General features: G+C 44.6%; 1 protein-coding gene across 3 annotated transcripts in view; it reads right to left on the bottom strand.

Annotated features, from left to right (window-relative positions):
• The window catches only part of arr (low-density lipoprotein receptor-related protein 6), a 125,484-nt gene that overhangs the window by 68,117 nt on the left and 33,751 nt on the right, over positions 1–23,616 (bottom strand). For all 3 annotated transcript variants that reach the window (XM_069313409.1, XM_069313408.1, XM_045764209.2), the window contains exons 8-12: positions 23,477–23,616; positions 21,464–21,637; positions 15,406–15,636; positions 5,603–5,744; positions 907–1,071 (exon numbers count right to left, since the gene is read on the bottom strand). The exon at positions 23,477–23,616 is cut by the window's right edge and continues 24 nt beyond it. In XM_069313409.1, coding sequence (XP_069169510.1) covers positions 907–1,071; positions 5,603–5,744; positions 15,406–15,636; positions 21,464–21,637; positions 23,477–23,616 — 852 coding nt within the window. The remainder of the gene's footprint in view (positions 1–906; positions 1,072–5,602; positions 5,745–15,405; positions 15,637–21,463; positions 21,638–23,476) is intronic.

The raw sequence follows: 23,616 nt of genomic DNA, 5'->3' as shown, positions 1-23,616 counted from the left end.
GTGTCCCCGCGGCCCGGTCCACGACCAAGCCTCCACTCCCAGGAAGCAGCCCGTGACAGCTGACTAACACCCAGGTACCTATTTTACTGCTAGGTAACAGGGGCATAGGGTGAAAGAAACTCTGCCCATTGTTTCTCGCCGGCGCCTGGGATCGAACCCAGGACCACAGGATCGCAAGTCCCGCGTGCTGTCCGCTCGGCCGACCGGCTCCCCTTCATGCCCAAAGTCAAAGAGTGGGTTCACGCCCAAACAAAGTAACTACATCAGGCTGCAAGTAGCCACATGGAACAGCCTGGTTGATCAGACCAGCATCCAGGAGGCCTGGTCAGACCAAACCATGGGAACATTGGTCCCCAAAATCATCAACAGGTAGATACATTTAACAGTCCATAGAATAGTGGATAAATCTTCAATCATCCTCAAGTGAGGTGGTAGTTCAAGTCTCCTAGTGCCTAGTGGCCAGATTTATGAAGCAGTTACGCAAGTACTTACGAATGTGTACATCTTTCCTCAATCTTTGACGGCTTTGGTAACATTTATCAAACAGTTTATAGGCATGAAAACTTTCCAATCAATTGTTGTTATTGTTGTTAAAAACAGCCTCCTGGTGCTTTGGAGCTCATTACCTATTTAATAACTGTAAAAAAAGCTGCCAAAGATTGAGAAAAGATGTACAGGTTCATAAGTGCTTGCATAACTGCTTCGTGAATCTGGCCCCAGGTGAATGAAGTGTTTATTTCCACAGTAGTAGGCTCGACAATTTATATTTAACAATTTTTTTAACTGTCTTCCCTCTAATTAGGATATTTTATACTACTATAAATGTTACAGTATCTATACAAATAAGCTATATGCAAATACAATAAACAATTAGATGGTAAAGATAATTGTTGAAGCAATGCATACCAATAGGACAGCCACAGGTGTAGTTGGTGGGTCTATTAAGACAGAGGTGAGAGCAGCCACCATTGTTCTTGCGACAAGGATTGAACCCAGCCTTATTGCTCACGTTCACTGCCTTGAGCCCCATAAGATCTGGCAGCTGCTCCACGATCACCTCGCGCTGCGTCGCTGCAAAATGATCTTCACAGGTGAGAAAGATAAATAGTCTTCTTGTAACACCGTAAAGGTGTTTTGTATTTAATATATACATAGTACAGGAGTCACAGACAAGATTTCGAGAGGCACCAGGTTGGCGGCCCCTAGTTATTAAGAAACTCTCACCTCTAAGTGTTAATGACCACCAAGTGACCAAGGTCAGATCGCGGGAAGTTGACCTGGTTTCTGCTCTGCTGGCTGTTCTCCTGTCTTCTGTCTCTTTCTGTCTATTCCTCGTGTGTACAGTACCCTGGGTGCATATTTGTGACCAACTAGCTAACTCCGCCCACAAGTAGATAGCCCCAGGCACTTTACCAAGACACACCTTAAATTGGCGGCATGTTTGACGGTCACCCTCGGCTAGCCGCCTGCAATTATGGGATTAGCAGAGACCAGATCAACTTCCCGTGACCTGACCTTGGTCACTTGGTGGTCATTAACACTTAGAGGTGAGAGTTTCTTAATAACTAGGGGCCGCCAACCTGGTGCCTCTCGAAATCTTGTCTGTGACTCCAGTACTCTGTATATATTAAAATACAAAACACCTTTACGGTGTTACATCTCCCCTTCCCCTCCTTAATAAAGTTTTTGCGACACTGCTAATGCCAATAAGCTGGGCACGAAAACTTTATACAAAAAATTGAATTCTGTTATTCTAATTTGCATGTATTCTTATGCTACTACTGAACTAACAGCAATTTCGATACAACATATTTTATGTTGCAGTGAGTAATACATTATGTACAACAAGGTATGTTGCAGTTATACAATATGTACATATCAAGGTATGTTACAGTGAGCTATACAATATATACAGTACTACAAAATATCTCGCAGTTATACAATACGTACTGCAATATATGGTATGTACATACATGGAAAAAATACCCCTAATTTCCACAGTAAAATAACAACATACCGGAGTGAACAATATGGAAGGAAATGCAGAATAGAGGCAATGAAGAATAGAGGTGACATTGCTAGAACAAAAGTGGAAGTCTTCAAGTAAAAGCTACCTTGCCTTGAGGTTTCATTGAGGTAATTTCGGGGCTCAGCAACCCCGCGGCCCGGTCGTCGACCAGGCCTCCTGGTTGCTGGACTGGTCAACCAGGCTGTTGGACGCGGCTGCTCGCAGCCTGACGTATGAGTCACAGCCTGGTTGATCAGGTATCCTTTGGAGGTGTTTGTCAAGTTCTCTCTTGAACACTGTGAGGGGTCTGCCAGTTATGCCCCTTATGTGTAGTGGAAGCGTGTTGAACAGTCTCGGGCCTCTGATGTTGATAGGTCTTTCTCTCAGAGTACCTGTTGCACCTCTACTCTTCAACAGGGGTATTCTGCACATCCTGCCATGCCTTCTGGTCTCATGTGCTGTTATTTTTGTATGCAGGTTTGGGACCAGCCCCTCTACCATTTTCCACGTGTAAATTACCATGTATTATGTATCTCTCCCACCTGTGCTCAAGATAATACAGATTTAGGCTCTTTAGTCAGTCCCAAAAGTTTAGATGTTTTACCGAGTGGATTCTAGCAGTAAAGGATCTTTGCACGCTCTCCAGGTCAGACATTTCTCCAGCTTTGAAAGGGGCTGTCATTCTACAGTGGTATTCCACTCTAGGAAGCACTAGCATCTTGAAAAGTATCATCATCAGTATAATATCTCTAGTGTGAAAAATTTCTTGTTATCCAACCTGTCATTTTTCTTGCAGTTGTGACGGCTGGATAGTTTTCGGCAAGAAGTGCCGGACCAACCGGGCTATGGTGGATATGTGGGCCTGCAGACTGCTCCAATTAACAGCCTGTTGGACCAGGTTCCCACAGGTCAAGCCTGGCCCTGGGACAGGGCTTGGGGAGTAAAACTCCCAGAACCCCATCCAGGTACAATCCAGGCATGTTGCAGTAGCAACTCCTTGCAATGGGAGTTACTGCAGGGAGTAGTATCAGAGTTGGACTATGGGAGCTACTGGTGGGAATGGTACCAGAGTTCAACTATGGAAGCTGCTGAAGGGAGTCTATCTGGAGCATACCTGGAAAAGGCTCAGGGAGTTTTTCTACTCCCTGAGCCCAGCCCGAGGCCAGGCTTGACTTTTGATAACTTGGTCCAACAGGCTGCTGTTTGGAGCAGCCTGGAGGCCCACATATCTACTACAACCTGGTTGCACCAGCACTTCTTGCAAGAACTTATCAAAGTGCCTCTTGAATACACCCACCATTGTTCCAGCAATATTTCTAATGCTTGCTGGGAGGGAGTTGAACAGCTGTGGACCTCTGATGTTCAGACAGTGCTCTCTGATTGTGCCTATGGCACCTTTACTCTTCACTGGTTCTATTCTTCATTTCCTTCTGTATCTTTTGTTCCAGTATGTTGTTATTCTACTGTGCAAATATGGAGCCTGGCCTTCAAGTATCTTCCCTGTATATACTTATTATTTGATAACTTTTTTTATCTTCTTTTTTTTCCAGAGAGTACATTTTGAGAGCTTTGAGACGGTCCCAATAATTTAGATGGTTTATCGTTTCTATGTGTGCAGTATAGTATGTATTCCCCCTAATTCAGAGATCTCTCTTGCTCTGAAGAGGGAAGTGAGTACCGAGCAATACTCAAGATGGGACAGCGCCAGTGATTTAAATAGCATAAGCATTGCTGTGGGGTCTCTGGAGTGGTACCTATCGTTGGACTATAGCTACTGCAGGGAGTGGTACCACAGCTGGAGTATGGGAGCTACTGTAGGGAGTGGTAACAGAGCTGGAGTATGGGAGCTACTGCAGGGAGTGGTAACAGAGCTGGAGTATGGGAGCTACTGCAGGGAGTGGTACCAGAGCTGGAGTATGGGAGCTACTGCAGGGAGTGGTACCAGAGCTGGACTATGGGAGCTACTGCAGGGAGTGGTACCACAGCTGGACTATGGGAGCTACTGCAGGGAGTGGTACCACAGCTGGACTATGGGAGCTACTGCAGGGAGTGGTACCACAGCTGGACTATGGGAGCTACAGCAGGGAGTGGTACCACAGCTGGACTATGGGAGCTACTGCAGGGAGTGGTACCACAGCTGGACTATGGGAGCTACTGCAGGGAGTGGTACCACAGCTGGACTATGGGAGCTACTGCAGGGAGTGGTACCACAGCTGGACTATGGGAGCTACTGCAGGGAGTGGTACCAGACCTGGACTATGGGAGCTACTGCAGGGAGTGGTACCAGACCTGGACTATGGGAGCTACTGCAGGGAGTGGTACCAGACCTGGACTATGGGAGCTACTGCAGGGAGTGGTACCAGACCTGGACTATGGGAGCTACTGCAGGGAGTGGTACCAGACCTGGACTATGGGAGCTACTGCAGGGAGTGGTACCAGACCTGGACTATGGGAGCTACTGCAGGGAGTGGTACCAGACCTGGACTATGGGAGCTACTGCAGGGAGTGGTACCAGACCTGGACTATGGGAGCTACTGCAGGGAGTGGTACCAGACCTGGACTATGGGAGCTACTGCAGGGAGTGGTACCAGACCTGGACTATGGGAGCTACTGCAGGGAGTGGTACCAGACCTGGACTATGGGAGCTACTGCAGGGAGTGGTACCAGACCTGGACTATGGGAGCTACTGCAGGGAGTGGTACCAGACCTGGACTATGGGAGCTACTGCAGGGAGTGGTACCAGACCTGGACTATGGGAGCTACTGCAGGGAGTGGTACCAGACCTGGACTATGGGAGCTACTGCAGGGAGTGGTACCAGACCTGGACTATGGGAGCTACTGCAGGGAGTGGTACCAGACCTGGACTATGGGAGCTACTGTATGGTACATTTCACACAACTTTATCATCATTGGTTCAATGCTCTGCTTCTTTTGTTTATTGTTTCATAAACATTCCCCCACAGGAGCGCTTCTCCCTGCACATTCTCCCACAGGCTCGACATGCCCTGGACATTCTCCCACATGACCGACTCTCCCTGCACACACTCTTCCACAGGATCAACTCGCCTGGCACACACTTCCACAGGATCAACTCGCCTGGCACACACTTCCACAGGATCAACTCGCCTGGCACACACTTCCACAGGATCAACTCGCCTGGCACACACTTCCACAGGATCAACTCGCCTGGCACACACTTCCACAGGATCAACTCGCCTGGCACACACTTCCACAGGATCAACTCGCCTGGCACACACTTCCACAGGATCAACTCGCCTGGCACACACTTCCACAGGGTCAACTCGCCTGGCACACGCTTCCACAGGATCAACTCGCCTGGCACACACTTCCACAGGATCAACTCGCCTGGCACACACTTCCACAGGATCAACTCGCCTGGCACACACTTCCACAGGATCAACTCGCCTGGCACACACTTCCACAGGATCAACTCGCCCGGCACACACTTCCACAGGATCAACTCGCCCGGCACACTCTTTCCCAGGATCAACTCGCCCGGCACACTTCCACAGGGCTGCTAATCCCTATTATTTACCCACATGGCTGATATAATATGACACACTTGTCACTAACCATCAAACTTGTTGACTCTCTCTATGCTCCTCCTCTGCCAGTCAGTCCAGTACAAAAAGTCGCCCAAGAGAGAGAAGCCAAACACGTGTGGAAGATGCTCACTCAGAACCACCCTTCTCTCACTGCCGTCCAGAGCTGCCATCTGCGAAAAATATGTGCATCAATTTGTAGTGATGGGCAACGTGGACAATTATATTAATAATGTTGTATATTTCGTAGGAATTGCATATTAAATTTTTTCCAATTTTATACAAATTATGTATACATGTGTTACTGTACATAAATAAGGCTTACATAAATATGGTTATAATTATATGGATGAAATGGAGTCAACAAACATGCATAAACAATTTATGCTGTAGTTTTGTAATTGGCTACTATGCGATAAGGTTATTATATACCACAGCAGTTGGCTGTGGTTATCGTCAGAGCACAATTACGCTTTTCTTGCCAGTGTTTGAATCAACTTCTCGACAATATTCCCATATAGAACAGCAGCAAATGAGTAGATTGCAAGGCACTTCCTCAAAGCTGTGCCAGGAACAGGTTTATGATAAATATAGGTATACAAATTACACTGAAAGCCTGCATACAATGCTATATGTATACAGTAAATTATATTATTTATACAAAAATTATGCTACGTAACACATTGCTTAACCCTTAAATGGTGCAAATCATACATGTATGTAGGGAGGAACTTTCACAAGATGGCGCATTTCATACATGTATGACTGAGGGTCTCGCGCATGATTCTAAAAGTCCCGTGGCTACACGCGGTTCACATCGGCTTCCTCAGGGCTCTTATAAACAGACCCCATTTAAAAAAAAATCGTGGGCAACATTCCCAGGTGTGAGAGCATCAGTACTGACTGAGCAACTGAGGCTGGTGCACGCAGCAAGAGCTAACAGCACTGCTGTTCAGCTTGTGACCACAGCATCGCATAAAAATGTAAAGAATATATGTAACTGGTATTATTTAGCGATGATAGTATCACAGAAGACCCCTGTGATAAAAAACCAGCGTTGAATGCAATGAAACGCCATTTTTTCTGGGCGAGCCCTGGGAGGCTCCCTGGAGCTTATTGGGCTAATGTATGTTATATTAGACCGGGACATTAGCTAAGGAGTTCAGACCTACCAGGGACCAGCGCCAGAACCTGGCCCCTTCAGAGAGGTTTCTGGGAGCAATGGCCCTGGAAAACCCCCTTGTGATTGGGGGTTTTCCTTATCTGCCATCAACCGGGGTTAGGCACCCAGGAAGGTAGGCATAACAAAACAAACCCCACATGGTAAAAAACTAAAACAAAAAACTGAACAGAGGTAGAAACTCCCTACAATCCCAAAAATACAGACAAGCACACAAGCAAATATCACACTTTACTGCCACGCCGATTGTCTGCGTAGCCCTCCCCGCCCCGAGAGGGGAAGGGGTGAGCCCCAGACCTCATAAGCCGTCTGCCTATCTTGAGGTTATCTTGAGATGATTTCGGGGCTTTAGTGTCCCCGTTGCCCAGTCCTCGACCAGGCCTCCACCCCCAGGAAGCAGCCCATGACAGCTGACCAGCACCCAGGTACCTATTTTACTGCTAGGTAACAGCGGCATAGGGTGAAAGAAACTCTGCCTATCGTTTCTCGCCGGCGCCTGGGATCGACCCCGGAACCACAAGATCACAAGTCCAGCGTGCTGTCCGCTCGGCCGACCGGCTCCCGTCGCCCATTGTTGGGAGGAGCCATTTGGGTGATGGAGGATGCGTCGTCTGCATGACTTGTCATACTGTGTAGAGGGGTGGCCACTATGCCCTTTGGGCATCATACCAGCTTATGAGGGAGGGAGGAAGATAGCGCCCCTATGGCTCCCTGGAGCTTATGATGTTGGGGGTGTGGGGGGGGGGGGGAGTAGGAGTGAGGAAGTTGGGGAGAGGTTCAGTGAGGGTGAAGGAGGGGATGATAGAACTAGGCTGCCTGCTTGCCATGCGAGGACCCCCTGATGTCAAAACAAACCCAATACTGACCTTCAGTAATATCGACCGCCAGACTGGTATACGAGGCTAAAAATAGCGATCTCCCAAATCGGTCGTTATTACCGGCAGATCGGTATAAAAAGAGGCAGTTAAATAGAGTGGATACTGTATTTAACACTTTCGCCCAGGGGTGGCGCTGGACATCGTCACCAAGTTTTCTCTTGTGTCCGCATGGGTGACTCCGGCTGGAGTCTCGAGAAAAAATATTTGTATAAATTCCAATTTTGATCCGATCTACTTGGGGATAGTTTACAAATGTTCGCCATGAAATTTACGTTTTGTCTAATAGCCGAAGAGCTTATTTGGGAGAACAGCATGGCAGTGAATCATCGTGGTAAAACAATTGTATTATTGACACGAGTATAATCAACGTAGTTTTTATATTTATTGCCGGTCGAACGCATCCTTATGTGACGTTTTATACTTATGTTCTTCTAGAACATTCTATTGCGAACACATTGGTACAAAAATGAAATACATACATCGAAAAATAATGTCAGGACAGTGAATTGAACACACACTTTTCAATGCGGGTTTTGCCGATATGCCGCCGCGGGTAACACTTCGGCCACTTCCCACACTCTTGTGGGTGGGCTGCGACATTGATTCTATATTTATATGCATATGTCCGTGTAGAGAATTTTATTGCGATTTCAGTGATACCAAAATTAACCCTGTAGGACAAGTGTGGAGTTGACAACTCTGAAGATAGTAGAAACATTTCGTTGCTGTCTGACGCTCACGGCTAGTGATCGACGTAGTTTTTTATTTGGTGCTGATCTAACTTATGTTTTGGTGACATTTTATACTTATGTTCGTCCAGAACATTCTATTGTGAACACATTGGTACAAAAATTAAATACGTACATCGAAAATTAACATCAGGACAGTGACAAGAGTATACACTTTTAAATGTTGCCGCTTGATCGCCCGAAACGCCACACGCGCAAGGGGAAAGTTTTTTTTCCATTCGCCGAAGCGCGAAAGTGTTAATCAGCAGGAGTTTTGTTTTGGAATTCCTACCTTTCTGGGTGCCTGAACTGGTAGATTGCAGACAAAGACTGCTTCCAATTACACGAGGGTGTCATTAGGCCATTGCTCCTTGTGCCTCTCTTGAGGGGGCCAGGTTCTGGTCTCTGGTAGGCCAAGAACTCCTTCGATTGACTGTTGCCATGGTCTAATATATACACATCAGCCCGATATAGCTCCACGGAGCCGAAGGGGTAGGGGTTCTCCACAGAAAAGAGGCATTGACAGAGCAGTCGCCAGACGAGGTCTGCTCCACCCGAGCTGTCAGGCGGGGGTTGCCACAAAGATATTATTACCATGTCTCCAATTTTTTTTTTTTTTTTTTGCCGTAATATCATTCAATAGAATGTGTTGTGATATATTTATAATAAAATGTGTGAACCATCGCTGTACTCAAAATTATTGTGTTCATATTAGTGAGTCAAGTATTATGTTCATAAAACAATAAACAAATAGTTCTGCTGATATTATACTATATACACATGTTATATATACGTATCTGCATGTTTTGTTCACCGTAACAAACCACTAAGTTGGTATTGTGAGTCAAAAAGTAACGAAGAGTGGCCTTCAATCAACAGCCAGTCAGCTACTCGCCACCACTTGCTCACTCGCCAACATACTCCTCCAACAATACTGTTTTTGCTTTTATTCACTATACACAAACATTAAATATAAGTATCTACACGTTTTGTTCACCATAACTGTACATCTAAGCTTTTATGGCGAGTTCAAGCAATAAGAGACGTAGCTACGCACACAGTCAGCTGGTGGCTGCTGCCGTCACTGGTTCAGGGCCAGACGCACTTATATTTCTCCTCCAACAATACTGTTTGTGGTGTTATTACACTATATACAAACATTATATATATAGGTCTACATGTTTTATTCACAATACAGTACAAATAAGCTGGTATGGTGCCCAAAGACCATAGTGGCCACCAGTAAACAACATGACAAGTCGTGCAGATGACGCACCTCCCTTACATAAATGACGGCTCCCAACATACTCCCATTGCTGTTACTACACTCTATACACATGTTATATATAAGTATTGGTTATATATAAGTATTGGTTATATATAAGTATTGGTTATATATAAGTATGGTGAACACATTTGTGTTCACCATAGCGAACCACTAAGCTGGTATGGTGAGTGCAGTCAATAAATGGTGGCCACACACAGTCAGAAGACAACGCCACCACCCTCCCTCCACAGCATTACTCCTCCCAACATGGAGCACAGTGCTAAATATCACCACACTCCTGTTATTATCAGAATTCTAGTAAGTTTTATCACAGTCAAGGGTCTTCTGTAATACTATCATCGCTAAATAATAGAATGGACATGTATATTTTGACTTTTTAGGTGATGCTGTGGTCACAAGCTGAACAGCGGTGCTGTGAGCTCATGCTGCGTGCATCAGCTTTGGTGGCTCGCTCAGTACTGAGGCTCTCACACCCAGGAATGTTGGCCACGATTCTTTTTCTAGGTGGCATCTGCCAACTATCGGTCGTGGCTGCACTATAGCTGCCCCTATCTCACGCTGGGCATTTAAATTAAAGCACTAGACACTAAAACAGCTACAGTATTAATGTATTGCACGGTATGGGTAATGTTACTCAAATCATCTCTATATGTATTGCGCGGTCTGAGGGTTAAGGGTTAATCCTCAGTCTGATGTAATTTTACAGATTCCACAGTTTTCAAAAATAGAGAGATCACTTGAGACAATTAACACTCAAGACTTTTGAGCGAGTTTTCAAGAGCTCAAACTGAAACCTTTTTGTGTTCCTTCTATATGTAACCCTCAACACCCACTTTCACCCTTAACACCACCATACTCACCTAGACATCATTCCAAGATCATATGTGGAAACATCTGGACAATTGGTGAGTACCCATATTTATTGTTATAGTAGGCATCCTTCAGTCTCGGGAGACTATGGAGTTGCGCCCTAGTTGTCAATCCTGGTGCAGCGTCTGGTGTGACTGATGAGGCCAATCCGAGAGTGGCAGTCCATCCCACACCGAGCACAAACGAAGTCCGATTCTGGTCTGTCTTCCTGGTTACCGGCTTTCCTTCTCTGTCTCTTTGCCTCCGATTCCTTGGCAAGTGACTCCTCGAACTTGGAGAGACCTCGTTGAACAGACTGCCTCCAGGCTGAACGGTCTGTAGCCAGTGTCTCCCATATAGCAAGATCGACGTCCATGGCTTTCAGGTCCCTTTTGCATACGTCTTTGTACCGTAGCTGGGGCTTGCCTACTGGACGCTTTCCCTGCCTCAGCTCTCCATACAGGAGATCCTTGGGGATCCTGCCGTCGCCCATTCGCACAACGTGCCCGAGCCAGCGCATTCGTCTCTGTTTCAGCATTGTGTACATGCTGGTGATTCTTGCTCTCCCCAAGACGTTGTTGTTTGTCACCTTGTCCTGCCAGGTGATGTCCAAGATGTGTCTAAGGCAGCGCATGTGGTAGGCATTCAGCCGTCTTTCCTGACGGGCGCGGAGTGTCCAAGACTCACTGCCATAAAGGAGAGTGCTCAGGACACAGGATCTGTAAACCTGAATCTTAGTATACTCAGTTAGCCTATTGTTGGCCCACACTCTCTTTGTCAGTTTGGACATGGTAGTAGATGCCTTACCGATGCGTTTGTTTAGCTCCGTATCAAGAGAGAGGGAGTCAGAGATTGTGGAGCCCAGGTACACGAAGTCGTGAACAACTTCCAGTTTGGAATCAGAGATGCCGATGTCAGGTGGGGAGTCCACTCCTTGTCCCATGACTTGTGTTTTCTTCAGACTGATGGTGAGTCCGAAAGACTGAGAGGCCTCGCTGAAGCGGGTTATGAGCCGTTGGAGGTCTTCAGCTGAGTGGGCAGTGACTGCTGCGTCGTCGGCAAAGAGGAAGTCGCGCAGACACCTCAGCCGAACCTTTGTCTTGGCTCTCAGCCTGGCGAGGTTAAAGAGCCTTCCATCCGACCTGGTCCGGAGGTAAATGCCTTCCGTGACAGATCCGAAGGCGTGCCGCAGCATAACTGCGAAGAAAATCCCGAATAGGGTTGGAGCCAGTACGCAGCCCTGCTTTACTCCACTTCGGATGTCAAAGGCGTCTGATGTTAGGCCATCAAAGACCACGGTGCCCCTCATGTTCTCATGGAAAGATCTGATGATGCTGAGGAGCCTGGGTGGGCATCCGATCTTGGGGAGGATCTTGAACAGGCCATCCCTGCTGACGAGGTCGAAGGCCTTCGTCAGATCTATGAAGGCTACAAAGAGTGGCTGCTTCTGTTCCCTGCATTTCTCCTGCAGTTGTCTGAGGGAAAAAACCATGTCGATGGTGGACCTGCCAGCTCTGAATCCACATTGTGATTCTGGATAAACACTCTCTGCAAGTACTTGGAGCCTCTTCAATGCGACTCGAGCAAACAGCTTTCCGACAATACTGAGGAGGGAGATTCCACGGTAGTTGTTGCAGTCGCCCGTCACCTTTATTCTTATACAGTGTGACGATGTTGGCATCCCTCATGTCCTGTGGCACCTCTCCTTCTTCCCAGCAGAGGCAGAGAATTTCGTGCAGCTCCATGAGCAGGCTATCTCTGCAGCACTTCAAGGTCTCAGCAGGAATGCCATCTTTGCCAGGAGCTTTACCAGAAGCAAGGGAGTCCAGGGCATCGCTGAGTTCTTCCAGGGTCGGTTCACTGTCGAGCTCCATTAACACAGGCAGACACTCAATGGCGCTCAGGGCATCTTCGGTGACCACATTGTCCCTGGCGTATAGCTCAGAGTAGTACTCGACCCAGCGCTTCAGCTGCAGTGTCTGGTCCTGAATCACCTCGCCAGTGGCAGATTTCAGAGGAGCGGTCTTCCTCTGGATTGGGCCGAGGGCCTGCTTGATGCCGTCATACATTCCCCTTACATTGCCTGTATCCGCTGCAGTCTGTATCTGGGAGCAGAGCTGGAGCCAATAGTTGTTGGCACATCGCCTGGCGCTCTGCTGCACTTTGCAGCGGACGGCCCGAAGGATCTGTAAGTTGCGCTGACTTGGGCAGGCTTTGTAGGCTGCCAAGGCGTTTCTCTTCTCTTCGATTACAGGTGTCATCTCTTCCGAGTGAGCCTCGAACCAGTCTGCCGACCTGCTGGTCTTCTTGCCAAAGGTGGAAATGGCAGCGTTGAACACAGCGTCTCTGAAGTGCTCCCATCTTTTACAGGCAGTGACCCCAGCTGGGCCAGGGAGAGCTTCCTCGAGCACGTGTGCAAAATCTTCCACCTTGTCCTGGTTGCGGGTCTTGGTGGTGTCGATGCGAGGTCTGCCCGCCTTTTTCGAGTGATGAATCTTCTTTGGTTGCATCTTGACCCTGCTACATACCAGGGAGTGGTCGGTGTCACAGACAGCACTCTGGTAGCTACGCGTAATCTTGACGCTGGGTAGACTTGCACGCCTGGTAAGAATCAGGTCAAGCTGGTGCCAGTGCTTGGATCTGGGGTGTCTCCAAGATACTCGGTGTTGAGGCTTTGTGCTGAAGAACGTGTTGGTGACACAAAGACCATGAAGGCAGCAGAGTTCTAGCAGACGTTGCCCGTTCTCATTCATCCTTCCTATGCCGAATTGACCCAGGCAAGTGGGCCAAATGTTGTGCTCGGCACCCACTCTGGCGTTGAAGTCGCCGAGGATGAACAGTGGCTCCTTTACAGGGATTCTCGCTATGACTCTGTTGAGGTCATCGTAGAATTTTTCCTTTGCCTCTGCTGGAGAAGTCAGGGTTGGTGCATATGCACTAATTACATTGACTGGTCCTGTTTGGGAGTACAGTTGCAGAGACAGAATTCGTTCGGTTTCCCCCATCGGTGGCATAATATGTCCCAACAGTGCATTCATATTTATTGTTACATGTACTGTATTACCAGTATTCTGTGATTTTTGTTTAAGGTATAAATATTGAAACAATAATCTATTATGTACTTTTGTACATTAAATTATTATATTTCGTGCCTGGGGAATAATTCGACCACATATCCATACACAACTACATATCCAATTGCGACTGGAACCGAGTTGTTTGGAAGAAGGGTCAGGGAGTGTACCATCATTTTAACTTGCGCTGGATTTAGCTCCACATGTTGTCGTCACGTGGCTTAACCACCGTGCTGCGCCGAGTTTATTGTGAAATTGCCCCGGTGCGCATGAAATAAAGTGTTCCCAAAAAATTCTGTTTTCTTTGTAAAATGATAAAATCCCTTCCATGAACATGTCTATGTAAAAATAAATACCAAATTCCACTTACTTTGGTTGTGGGGACATGGACAAGGTGCGCTGTGACGTCATCAGGGCCTGGTCGCCTGTGGGGTGAATCACCCAGACACAGTCGCATGGGCCATTCAAGCACCAGACGTTGCCACAAATATATTTTCAATTATTTGTTTTATGTATTTCCAAAGCGATTTATTTGTTTGTTTGTTTTTATCATATATGATGCATATTTGTGTCCTTTACAACATGTATACAGTAGAACGTTCATAATGTTCCCTGGAACTGTTATACATGTGTCAGTAATGTGTCCACAATAAATGTTTATTGTCGCAAATATTACCTGTTAAAAATTCACTAAAATTACAATATGTACAGTTTCACACACTATTCACAGAGTAACACACTGTATTACACACAGTACTTCGGAAGTGAGTAATAATCAACGAAGTAGCCCATGGTACACAGTGCGACTTCACTCAGTGCACCAGGTACAGATAAATTTTCGCTTCCTGTTTCTCCATTCTGTGTGCTTGCAAATAACGCACTCACGTACACCCTTGGCTTTAGTACTTGTAGGTTGTATGTAGCCAAGCTTGTAAAGCATAAGGTAGACTTGAAAAGATTATAGGAAAAAGATCAATTTGTAAGGTAGTCTTGAAAAGATCGCTTTGTATGGTCCCACACAAGAAGAGATTCATCTTACCTCAAAGAGTGTCCGTCAGTCAGAAAGAGATTCAGCTAGCCTCAAAGAGTGTCCATCAGTTAGGAAGAGATTTAGGTATTCTTGAAAATATCTATGGAAAACACCACCATGGAAGCCACTAACACTGTTCATCTATGCTATTTGTATCAGATGCATCATCACTGAACGCAGAAAACGATTCATCTATGTATCATCTAAAATTGTAGATAGCATAGGATTGCAAGGGTGACTCTCGGAGCTACAACTGTATACGCTCGCTGTATCGTCCTCATAGGTGCTGTATCACTTGCATCCAATCTCTGTGTTAGGTCCTTATTGCGCCTAGCTTCACTAATATCATGACCCTTATGTTCTTCAAACAATAAGTTTGAATTTCACCGTCAGAGCGTTATCTTTCAACACCGCGTCAGACAGGTGTTTGGGAGCCAGAGGCGCGTGCACCACCCATGGTTGCTCATTCAGTACTGTACTAACCCAGCCAGCAGCCCTAGGGCATTCTGGGAATTATTTCCAAGATGGCTGCCTCTCACTGGAGGTCCTAAGAGTCCATTTCGTACACAACCAAGCTCGTACACATTTACAATTGGTACAGAAAAATCAAAAAGAGTTTTCTCGGTTGGCGCAGTTTCCCGGCGACCAAGATTACTCGGTTGGCACAGTTAAGTGGTTAGGCTCCATCAAAAGTCATTAAACTCTGGCAAGCAGTTCACCCTTTCAACCAACACATTTCAAAAAGATTCAAGGAGTAAATGTTATATACTGTACAGAATTTAATCATTTATATTTTATTACACTTACCTCGATTTTGTCTTCCTTGGCATCGCACCAATATATTTTTCTCAGCTCTGAATCAATTGCAACACCATTGGGCCACCCAAGGCCTGAATTAATTATGACCTGTCGCATAGAGCCATCGAGGGCTGCGCGTTCTATCTTTGGATTTGTACCCCAATCTGTCCAGAACATGAGCCCACCATCAGGGTCTATCGCAATGGCTCTTGGCTCATCAAGGTTATCAGCAATAAGAATCTGTCAAGAGAAATTGGACTGAATTAAAACACACTTTAGGAAAGTTTGGCCAATTACATATTTTATGATAATAAGTGAGGACAAAGTGTAGACACTGATGATGATGAGTATCAAGATAAGTGTGTACTTTATTCACATCTGGCATTTTCTCTGTAAGGGTGTTATAAAAACCAGCGGAGATACAAAGGGCAAGTGATGATAAAGGAAAAATAGGCAAAGGGAAAGGTCAGTGAAGGTGCTAAATATGAGGGATTATGAATAAAAAGTTATATTTATGAACTATAAATTTACCAAAGAAGCAGTAGCATTGAATTTCTCCCCATTTTGTTTGGAAGTGTTGTAGTGTTTGATGGCTGAAGACACTATACACTCTTAAATATTCTTTCCTTTAATCATTGGCTTTATGTCTCTAAAATTCAGTGTGTAACTTCTGGTTGCTGTGTGAAGAGTTGTGTTGGGGGTTAACTCTGACTCATATTCATAAATAATCACAAATAAGTTACTGTTTCTGACACGGGCTTTGATTGTAGCAGATATTTTGGACAGGATCCCCACCTTGTTATTATATTAGTGTTCTGCTCAGTCCAGAGAATGAGTCATCACCTCATTGCCAACTTAAAAGGGTATTTAAAGTTTAGGAAAGAATTGGTAATATATTAGAGTACATCTTGAGGGCGCTGCTGGAGACAATTGGTAATATATTAGAGTACATCTTGAGGGCGCTGCTGGCTACATGGAAGCAACAGTCACTCTGCCTCATTTACTCCTATTATTATGGCCGGAGAGAAAATGACAAGATAATTTATGTAGGAATGTTTTCTGTAGACTTTTACTTTGTGCCATGTTTTTTATTACTGTATATATATTATATATTATACAAAACATTATTTATATACCGCTTCTAGGTTTGTAAAAAAAAAAAAAAGGATTTATCAGGTGTAATTGGTTTGTTATGTTGAACAGTGTCTTCTGTGTTGGCTTTTGATTCAAAAGGTGACACCCCCTAGGGTCAACACTTGCCTCAGAGGAGCTCCAACATATTTCAACAATCCTAAGTATTGTAGTACAGGATGATGATAATGAGTGGTGTCCCAGAGAAAATAAAGGTATAGTGCTCTTGAAAAATAGGTGAGATAACAGGAATGTGCCAAGGGAAGTGAAGTAGCGGTTGAGAAAAAGTTGCCCTAGTGTTTCCAGTGCAGAGAAGAACATTCAAGATGGCCGCCGGCAAGAGGAAATACAAAATAGACCTTGATTTTGCTGGATTCAACGAAGAAAGCATTGATATTAGAAGTCTACATAACAAGTTGGTAAAATTAGATACTATAGTGAACTCTCATGTAGAAATAATTAGTAAATTGAAAGAAAGTAATGACCATTTAAATAGCAAAGTTGTGTCTTGAGGGTTTAGTGAAAGACTTGTGCAAGGATAAGAATCAATTGGAAACAAATTGCAAAGCCATGGAAGAAAATAAACTTAAAAAAAATAGCTTTGGAAGATGTTAAAGTAAATTTAAACATAAATGACTACAATAGGTTAGGCAAGGAAATTCAACAGGAGAAACAGCTTTTGTCGGCAAAGATGGAGGAAGTTACACAGGGAATAGAACAGTGCAAGAAAGATATGCAACTCACCTACGCACAAGTGGCCAAGGAGAAGGAAAAAATAGAAGAAGCAGTTAAGGAAGTCAAACACTGCAGCAACCAAGATAAAACAAACATTAGGCTGGAAGTGAGAAAAGAATTAGCATCTAATTCAAAGTTGGTGCAAAACACAGTTGATCGGAGTAAGTCCCTGATAATTTTTGGTTGCAAAAAAATGGAGATAACATCTAGGTCAGAAAGAGCTGTAGAAGAAGCAAAAGTAGTAGATAAAATTGTTGGCCTCGTGGAAGGTCTTACAACCATAGAGAATGTGTGCGACTACAGGAGAATAGGCAGATACGTAAAAGGGAAAGATCGACCTTTGAGGATCACCCTAAATGGTGCCAAACAGATGAAAGAAGTACTAAGGAATGCTAGAAAATTACAAAGTGATGAGGATGGGAAAGTGTGGTCGTTAAGACGAGATCTTTCAAAAGAAGACAGAGAAGCTGAAACTGAACCTCGCCGAGGCAAAACGTTTAAATGAGAGCAGGAATGAAGAAATCAATTATTTTTTCTACAAAGTGTTAGGGGTAGGCAGACCAGTAAAGTGGTACATAAAGGCAAACCAACAAAATCAGAGAAAGGGGGAGTGAAAAATAAGAAGGGGAACAAGTTCCTGAAGATTGCATACACCAACATAGATGGAGTAAGATCGAAGATACTGGAGTTAAGTGATGTAATACAGCTGCAGACACCAGACATTGTTGCACTCACGGAGACAAAACTTGAAGATGTTATTTTAAATGAGGTCATATTCCCAAGGGGCTACTCAATTTGGAGACGGGACAGAAAAATTAGGAAAGGCGGTGGCGTTGCTGTGCTGGTGAAAGAACACCCAAAGGTGAAGGAAAAAATGACTGCCAATCCACAAGAAGTTGACATAATAGCACTAGAGATCTGCCATGAGGATGATAAACTAATGATCATAAATGCATATAGTCCACCGCCAAGCAGCACATGGTCAAAGGAGGAGCTAGATAGTAAACGAGAAGGTCTTATAACAATAATGAGAGAGATCATAGCGAGAGCGGAGAACGATAGGTCACGACTGTTGATAGTCGGTGACTTCAACTTTAAATCCATAGACTGGGAAGCATATGAAGCTAAAACAGAAGATTTTTGGACCTGTAGATTTGTAGACCTCATCCTGGAAACATTCTTGTATCAACATGTTAAACAAGCTACGAGGATAAGGGAAGGGGACGCTCCCTCCATGCTAGATTTGATATTTACCAGGAAGGAGGAAGAGATATTTGACATTCAGTACCTTCCTCCCTTGGGTAAAAGTGACCATGTCTTTTTGGGAATAAAGTATGCAATGCGCTATAATCTGGAAGAAAATAAGGAAGTTGAAGCAGTTGAAAAACCTGACTTCAGGAGAAGACATTATTGCAACCTTAGAAAAATTTTTAGTGAGTATAATTGGACAGACTTGTTGCTAGGCAAGGAAGTGAATGAGATGTATGTCAAGTTTTGTGAAATATATGATAAAGGCACAAAAAAATTTATACCAAAACAGAGATGTAGAACTAATAAACAGGATTGGTTCAATAGAAATTGCGAGAGGGCCAGACACCAAAAGACACAAAAATGGAATCAATACAGGAAGAGACCAAACCCCCAAACATACCAACGATACAAAGATGCGAGAAACAACTACACGGCAATGAGGAGAGAGGCAGAAAGAAATTTTGAAAAAGGGATTGCAGACAAATGTAAAACAGAACCAGGTCTATTCTATAAATTCATAAACAACAAATTGCCACTCCCACCTGTCAGCTCAAGTGACGCTGACTGGCTCTGAAGACCGCTCTGTCAACGCCCACATTTTGCCAGACTTCCTCAGCCTATTGCGCCCAAAATATGTCACATACGATTTTTATTTTCCCCCGTGCTCAGGGAACACAAATTAACGTTTTTAGAAGACGAAATAATTTTTTAGAATTTTTTCTTCCACACAGGGCTATAAATTTTCTCAGAACCCCTTAGCAGCTTAAGGGTTAATTACAACTGAAGGTACGTACAAAGAGGACAACAGAGAGATTAGTAACATTCACGGAAGCCAGTATGAGGCTATGTTTAGCACACCAATAAACAACATGAAAGTTGATGACCCAGACAGCTTCTTTATGAATGACATTCAAACTGCAGATAATATAACGGATATTAACACGAACTCGGAAGATTTTGAGAGAAACTGACAGTATGTCCATACACTCAGCTCCTAAGCCAGACTCCTGTAATTCAATATTCATCAAGAAATGTAAAGTACCAGTAGCGCGAGCGCTCAGTATTATATGGAGAAAGAGCCTAGAGACGGGGGAGATACCAACTGCACTTAAATCAGCAAATATAGCTCCACTGCACAAGTAAAGCCTTGGCAAAAAATTATCGACCAATTGTACTAACATCACGCATAATAAAAGTTTTTAAAGTGTGATTAGGAATCAAATTTCTAGTTTTATGGAAAATAATGAACTACATAACCCCGGACAACATGGATTTAAAGCGGGAAGATCCTGTCTGTCACAGTTACTCAACCACTATGGCAAAATCACAGAAGCTTTAGAAGAAAAGCAAAATGCAGATGTAGTATACACAGACTTTGCAAAGGCATTCGACAAATGTGATCATGAAGTGATCGCACACAAAATGAAGTCAATGGGAATAACTGGTAAAGTAGGACGTTGGATACTCAATTTCCTGGCAAATAGAACACAAAGAGTAACAAAATCGAGTTCAAGCGAGTTAAAAGCTCTGTATCTCAAGGTACAGTCCTTACACCACTGCTTTTCCTTATTCTCATATTAGATATAGACAAAAATACCAATCACAGCTTCATGTCATCCTTTGCAGACGACACAAAAATCAGCATGAAAATTACCTCTGCGGTAATTGATTAAAATTACCTCTATAATTGAAAAACTACAAGCAGATATCATCAAAGTTTTTGACTGGGCAGCAGAAAATAACATGATGTTTAACAGTGATAGATTCCAGGTACTCAGGTATGGCAAAAATAAGAACCTGAAACATAATACAGGGTACAAAACACAATTGAATCTGCCAATAGTAGGAAAACAGCATGTCAAGGATTTGGGAATAATAATGTCCAAAGATCTAACGTTTAGGAAGCATAACGAAGCAAATATTGCATCAGCCAGAAAAATGATAGGATGGATTACAAGAACTTTCAAATCCCGGGATCCCATCACAATGGTTGTACTCTTTAAGTCACTTGTGTTGTCCCGTCTTGAGTACTGCTCTGTACTCGCTTTCCCCTTCAGAGCAGGAGAGATTGCTGAAATAGAGGGAATACAGAGAACATTTACAGCACACAGACGTGATAAAGCACCTAAATTATTGGGATCGTCTCGGAGCTCTCCAAATGTACTCGCCAGAAAGGAGACACGAGAGAGAGATACCAAATAATATACACATGGAAAATACAGGAGGGCCAGGTCCCAAATCTACACAGTAAAATAACATACTGAAGTGAACGATATGGAAGAAAATGCAGAATAGAACCAGTGAAGAGCAGGGGTGCCATAGGCACAATCAGAGAACACTGTATAAACATCAGAGGTCCGCGATTTTTCAACGTCCTCCCAGTGAGCATAAAAAATATAGCCGGAACAACCGTGGATGTCTTCAAGAGAAGACTTGACTCTTTTCTAAAAAACGTGCCGGACCAACTGGGCTGTGGTGGGTATGTGGGCCTGCAGGTTGCTCCAAGCAACAACCTGGTGGACCAAACTCTCACAAGTCAAGCCTAGCCTCGGGCCGGGTTTGGAGAGTAGAAGAACTCCCAGAACCCCATCAAGCAGGCTCTCGCACCCCCGGAAAACATACACGAAGCACAGTGCTGAAAGACACTGAAGCCATAGCACACAACCGAATCCTCTAGCATCAGCTTCAGAACTGGGGTGTGGATTGCCAGCGTGTGGGTCTGGGGCTCCCAGGTGAACCCAGGTGAATAGAAAGTAATTTATGGCCAAGACTACTATCATTATTTAAGGATGAGCTGCAATATGGCTTATTTTTACAAATTGTTTACTATGAGTCCCACTCCAATACTGGTATTCTAGAATGAAGCATGAAGGAGTCATCAAGCTGATATAACTCGCTTCCATATACTGTAATTAGCAACTAGAAATGAATACAAACTAGTAACACACACCTTTCTGGAAGTTCCGTTGAGTCTTGCGACCTCAATCCGGTCGGGCCCTGCATCTGTCCAGTATAAGTTGCGTGCAATCCAATCTACAGCAATACCATCTGGATGGACTACTTCAGCAGACACTATCACCTCTTGTTCCGATCCATCTAATTTAGCACGATGAATGCGGAGTGTCTAGAAGCATAGGAGGATGCAAAGCTTAACAAAGGGCATGACTGCTAGGCTGTCATTAACATAAGCCTATAACTAGGCTGTCATCAGGCTGTCATTAACACAAGCCTATAACTAGGCTGTCATCAGGTTGTCATGAACATAAGCATCATATTATAATCTAGAAATATTGCTGATCATCAACATCACTGCTGAGCTTCTCACTTTCATAGGATGTGGGGCATCAGCCCAGAGAAGAAAGGGAAGCAGTATTGGAATAGAAGGATGTGAGAGGCATCAGCCCAGAGAAGAAAGGGAAGCAGTATTGGAATAGAAGGATGTGGGAGGCATCAGCCCAGAGAAGAAAGGGAAGCAGTATTGGAATAGAAGGATGTGAGAGGCATCAGCCCAGAGAAGAAAGGGAAGCAGTATTGGAATAGAAGGATGTGGGAGGCATCAGCCCAGAGAAGAAAGGGAAGCAGTATTGGAATAGAAGGATGTGGGAAGCATCAGCCCAGAGAGGAAATGTAGGGGCCAGGTGCCCTCCCCACCCTTCCCTCTTCCCTCCATTTAGCCCACTTTATCCTATAATATTACTAATAGCATAATAAGAGCAAGTATCACTATCTTCACATTAAATAACGTTGTTACATCAAAGGTACTGCAGTAATACCCAGCAGTTGGTATGCTTCAGTGACAAAATAAAAACATTTTACTTTTGCAGTGTGAGTATGATGGGCAAGAATTAAAGTATCAGAAAAAACTTGGGTAAAATACAAACTAATTTAATCCAAATAAAAGAATTACCTTTAACACTTGACATACAGCTTGGCATGTACATGATATAATAAGAAACAACAAATTCACAAAAAACCAGCGTTGAATGTAACGAAACACCTGTGTGTGTTAGGGGCCTGATGGCCTAGTGAACAGTGCTCGGGATCCGTGGTCCCAGTGTTTGGGGATCAATCCTCGGCAAATGCTGGAACAAATGGCAGAGTTTCTTTCATCCTGATGCTTCTGTTCACTAGCAGTAAATAAATACCTAGGAGTTAGACAGCTGCTACAGGCTGCTTCCTGGGGAGGAAGGGGGGGGGGGGGAGTGTTGAAAAGATGAAGAAAACAATAGTTGATTGACAATTGAAAGGCGGGCCCAAAGAGCCAGAGCTAAACCCATGCAAGCACAACTAGGTGAGTACCCACACACAGTGTCCCCACCATCCTTCTGATCTATGGGACAATGGGACCTCTTGTCCCATCCTCACATCTACCTCCTCTTGTCCCATCCTCACATCTACCTCCTCTTGTCCCATCCTCACATCTACCTCCTCTTGTCCCATCCTCACATCTACCTCCTCTTGTCCCATCCTCACATCTACCTCCTCTTGTCCCATCCTCACATCTACCTCCTCTTGTCCCATCCTCACATCTACCTCCTCTTGTCCCATCCTCACATCTACCTCCTCTTGTCCCATCCTCACATCTACCTCCTCTTGTCCCATCCTCACATCTACCTCCTCTTGTCCCATCCTCACATCTACCTCCTCTTGTCCCATCCTCACATCTACCTCCTCTTGTCCCATCCTCACATCTACCTCCTCTTGTCCCATCCTCACATCTACCTCCTCTTGTCCCATCCTCACATCTACCTCCTCTTGTCCCATCCTCACATCTACCTCCTCTTGTCCCATCCTCACATCTACCTCCTCTTGTCCCATCCTCACATCTACCTCCTCTTGTCTCATCCTCACATCTACCTCCTCTTGTCCCATCCTCAGTCACACATCTACCTCCTCTCCGCCACACTACAGTTTGTTACTGTTGACTTACCCTTCCATCCACTAAATATGACTGTCAACTTACTTCATCATCAGTCCAGTAAATGAAGCTGTCAATGGGATCAATATCGACAGCAATTGCATGTTTAACGCCCAGCACAGGAATGACAACAGCCGTGTGATCTGGAGTGTCCAGAGATATGCGGCGCAAATCTGTTCGACGAG

Source organism: Procambarus clarkii, chromosome 75, assembly GCF_040958095.1.
Source record: "Procambarus clarkii isolate CNS0578487 chromosome 75, FALCON_Pclarkii_2.0, whole genome shotgun sequence".
Taxonomy (NCBI): domain Eukaryota; kingdom Metazoa; phylum Arthropoda; class Malacostraca; order Decapoda; family Cambaridae; genus Procambarus; species Procambarus clarkii.
Note: the sequence above shows the minus strand (reverse complement) of the source record. Positions and strands in the feature narration are given on the sequence as shown.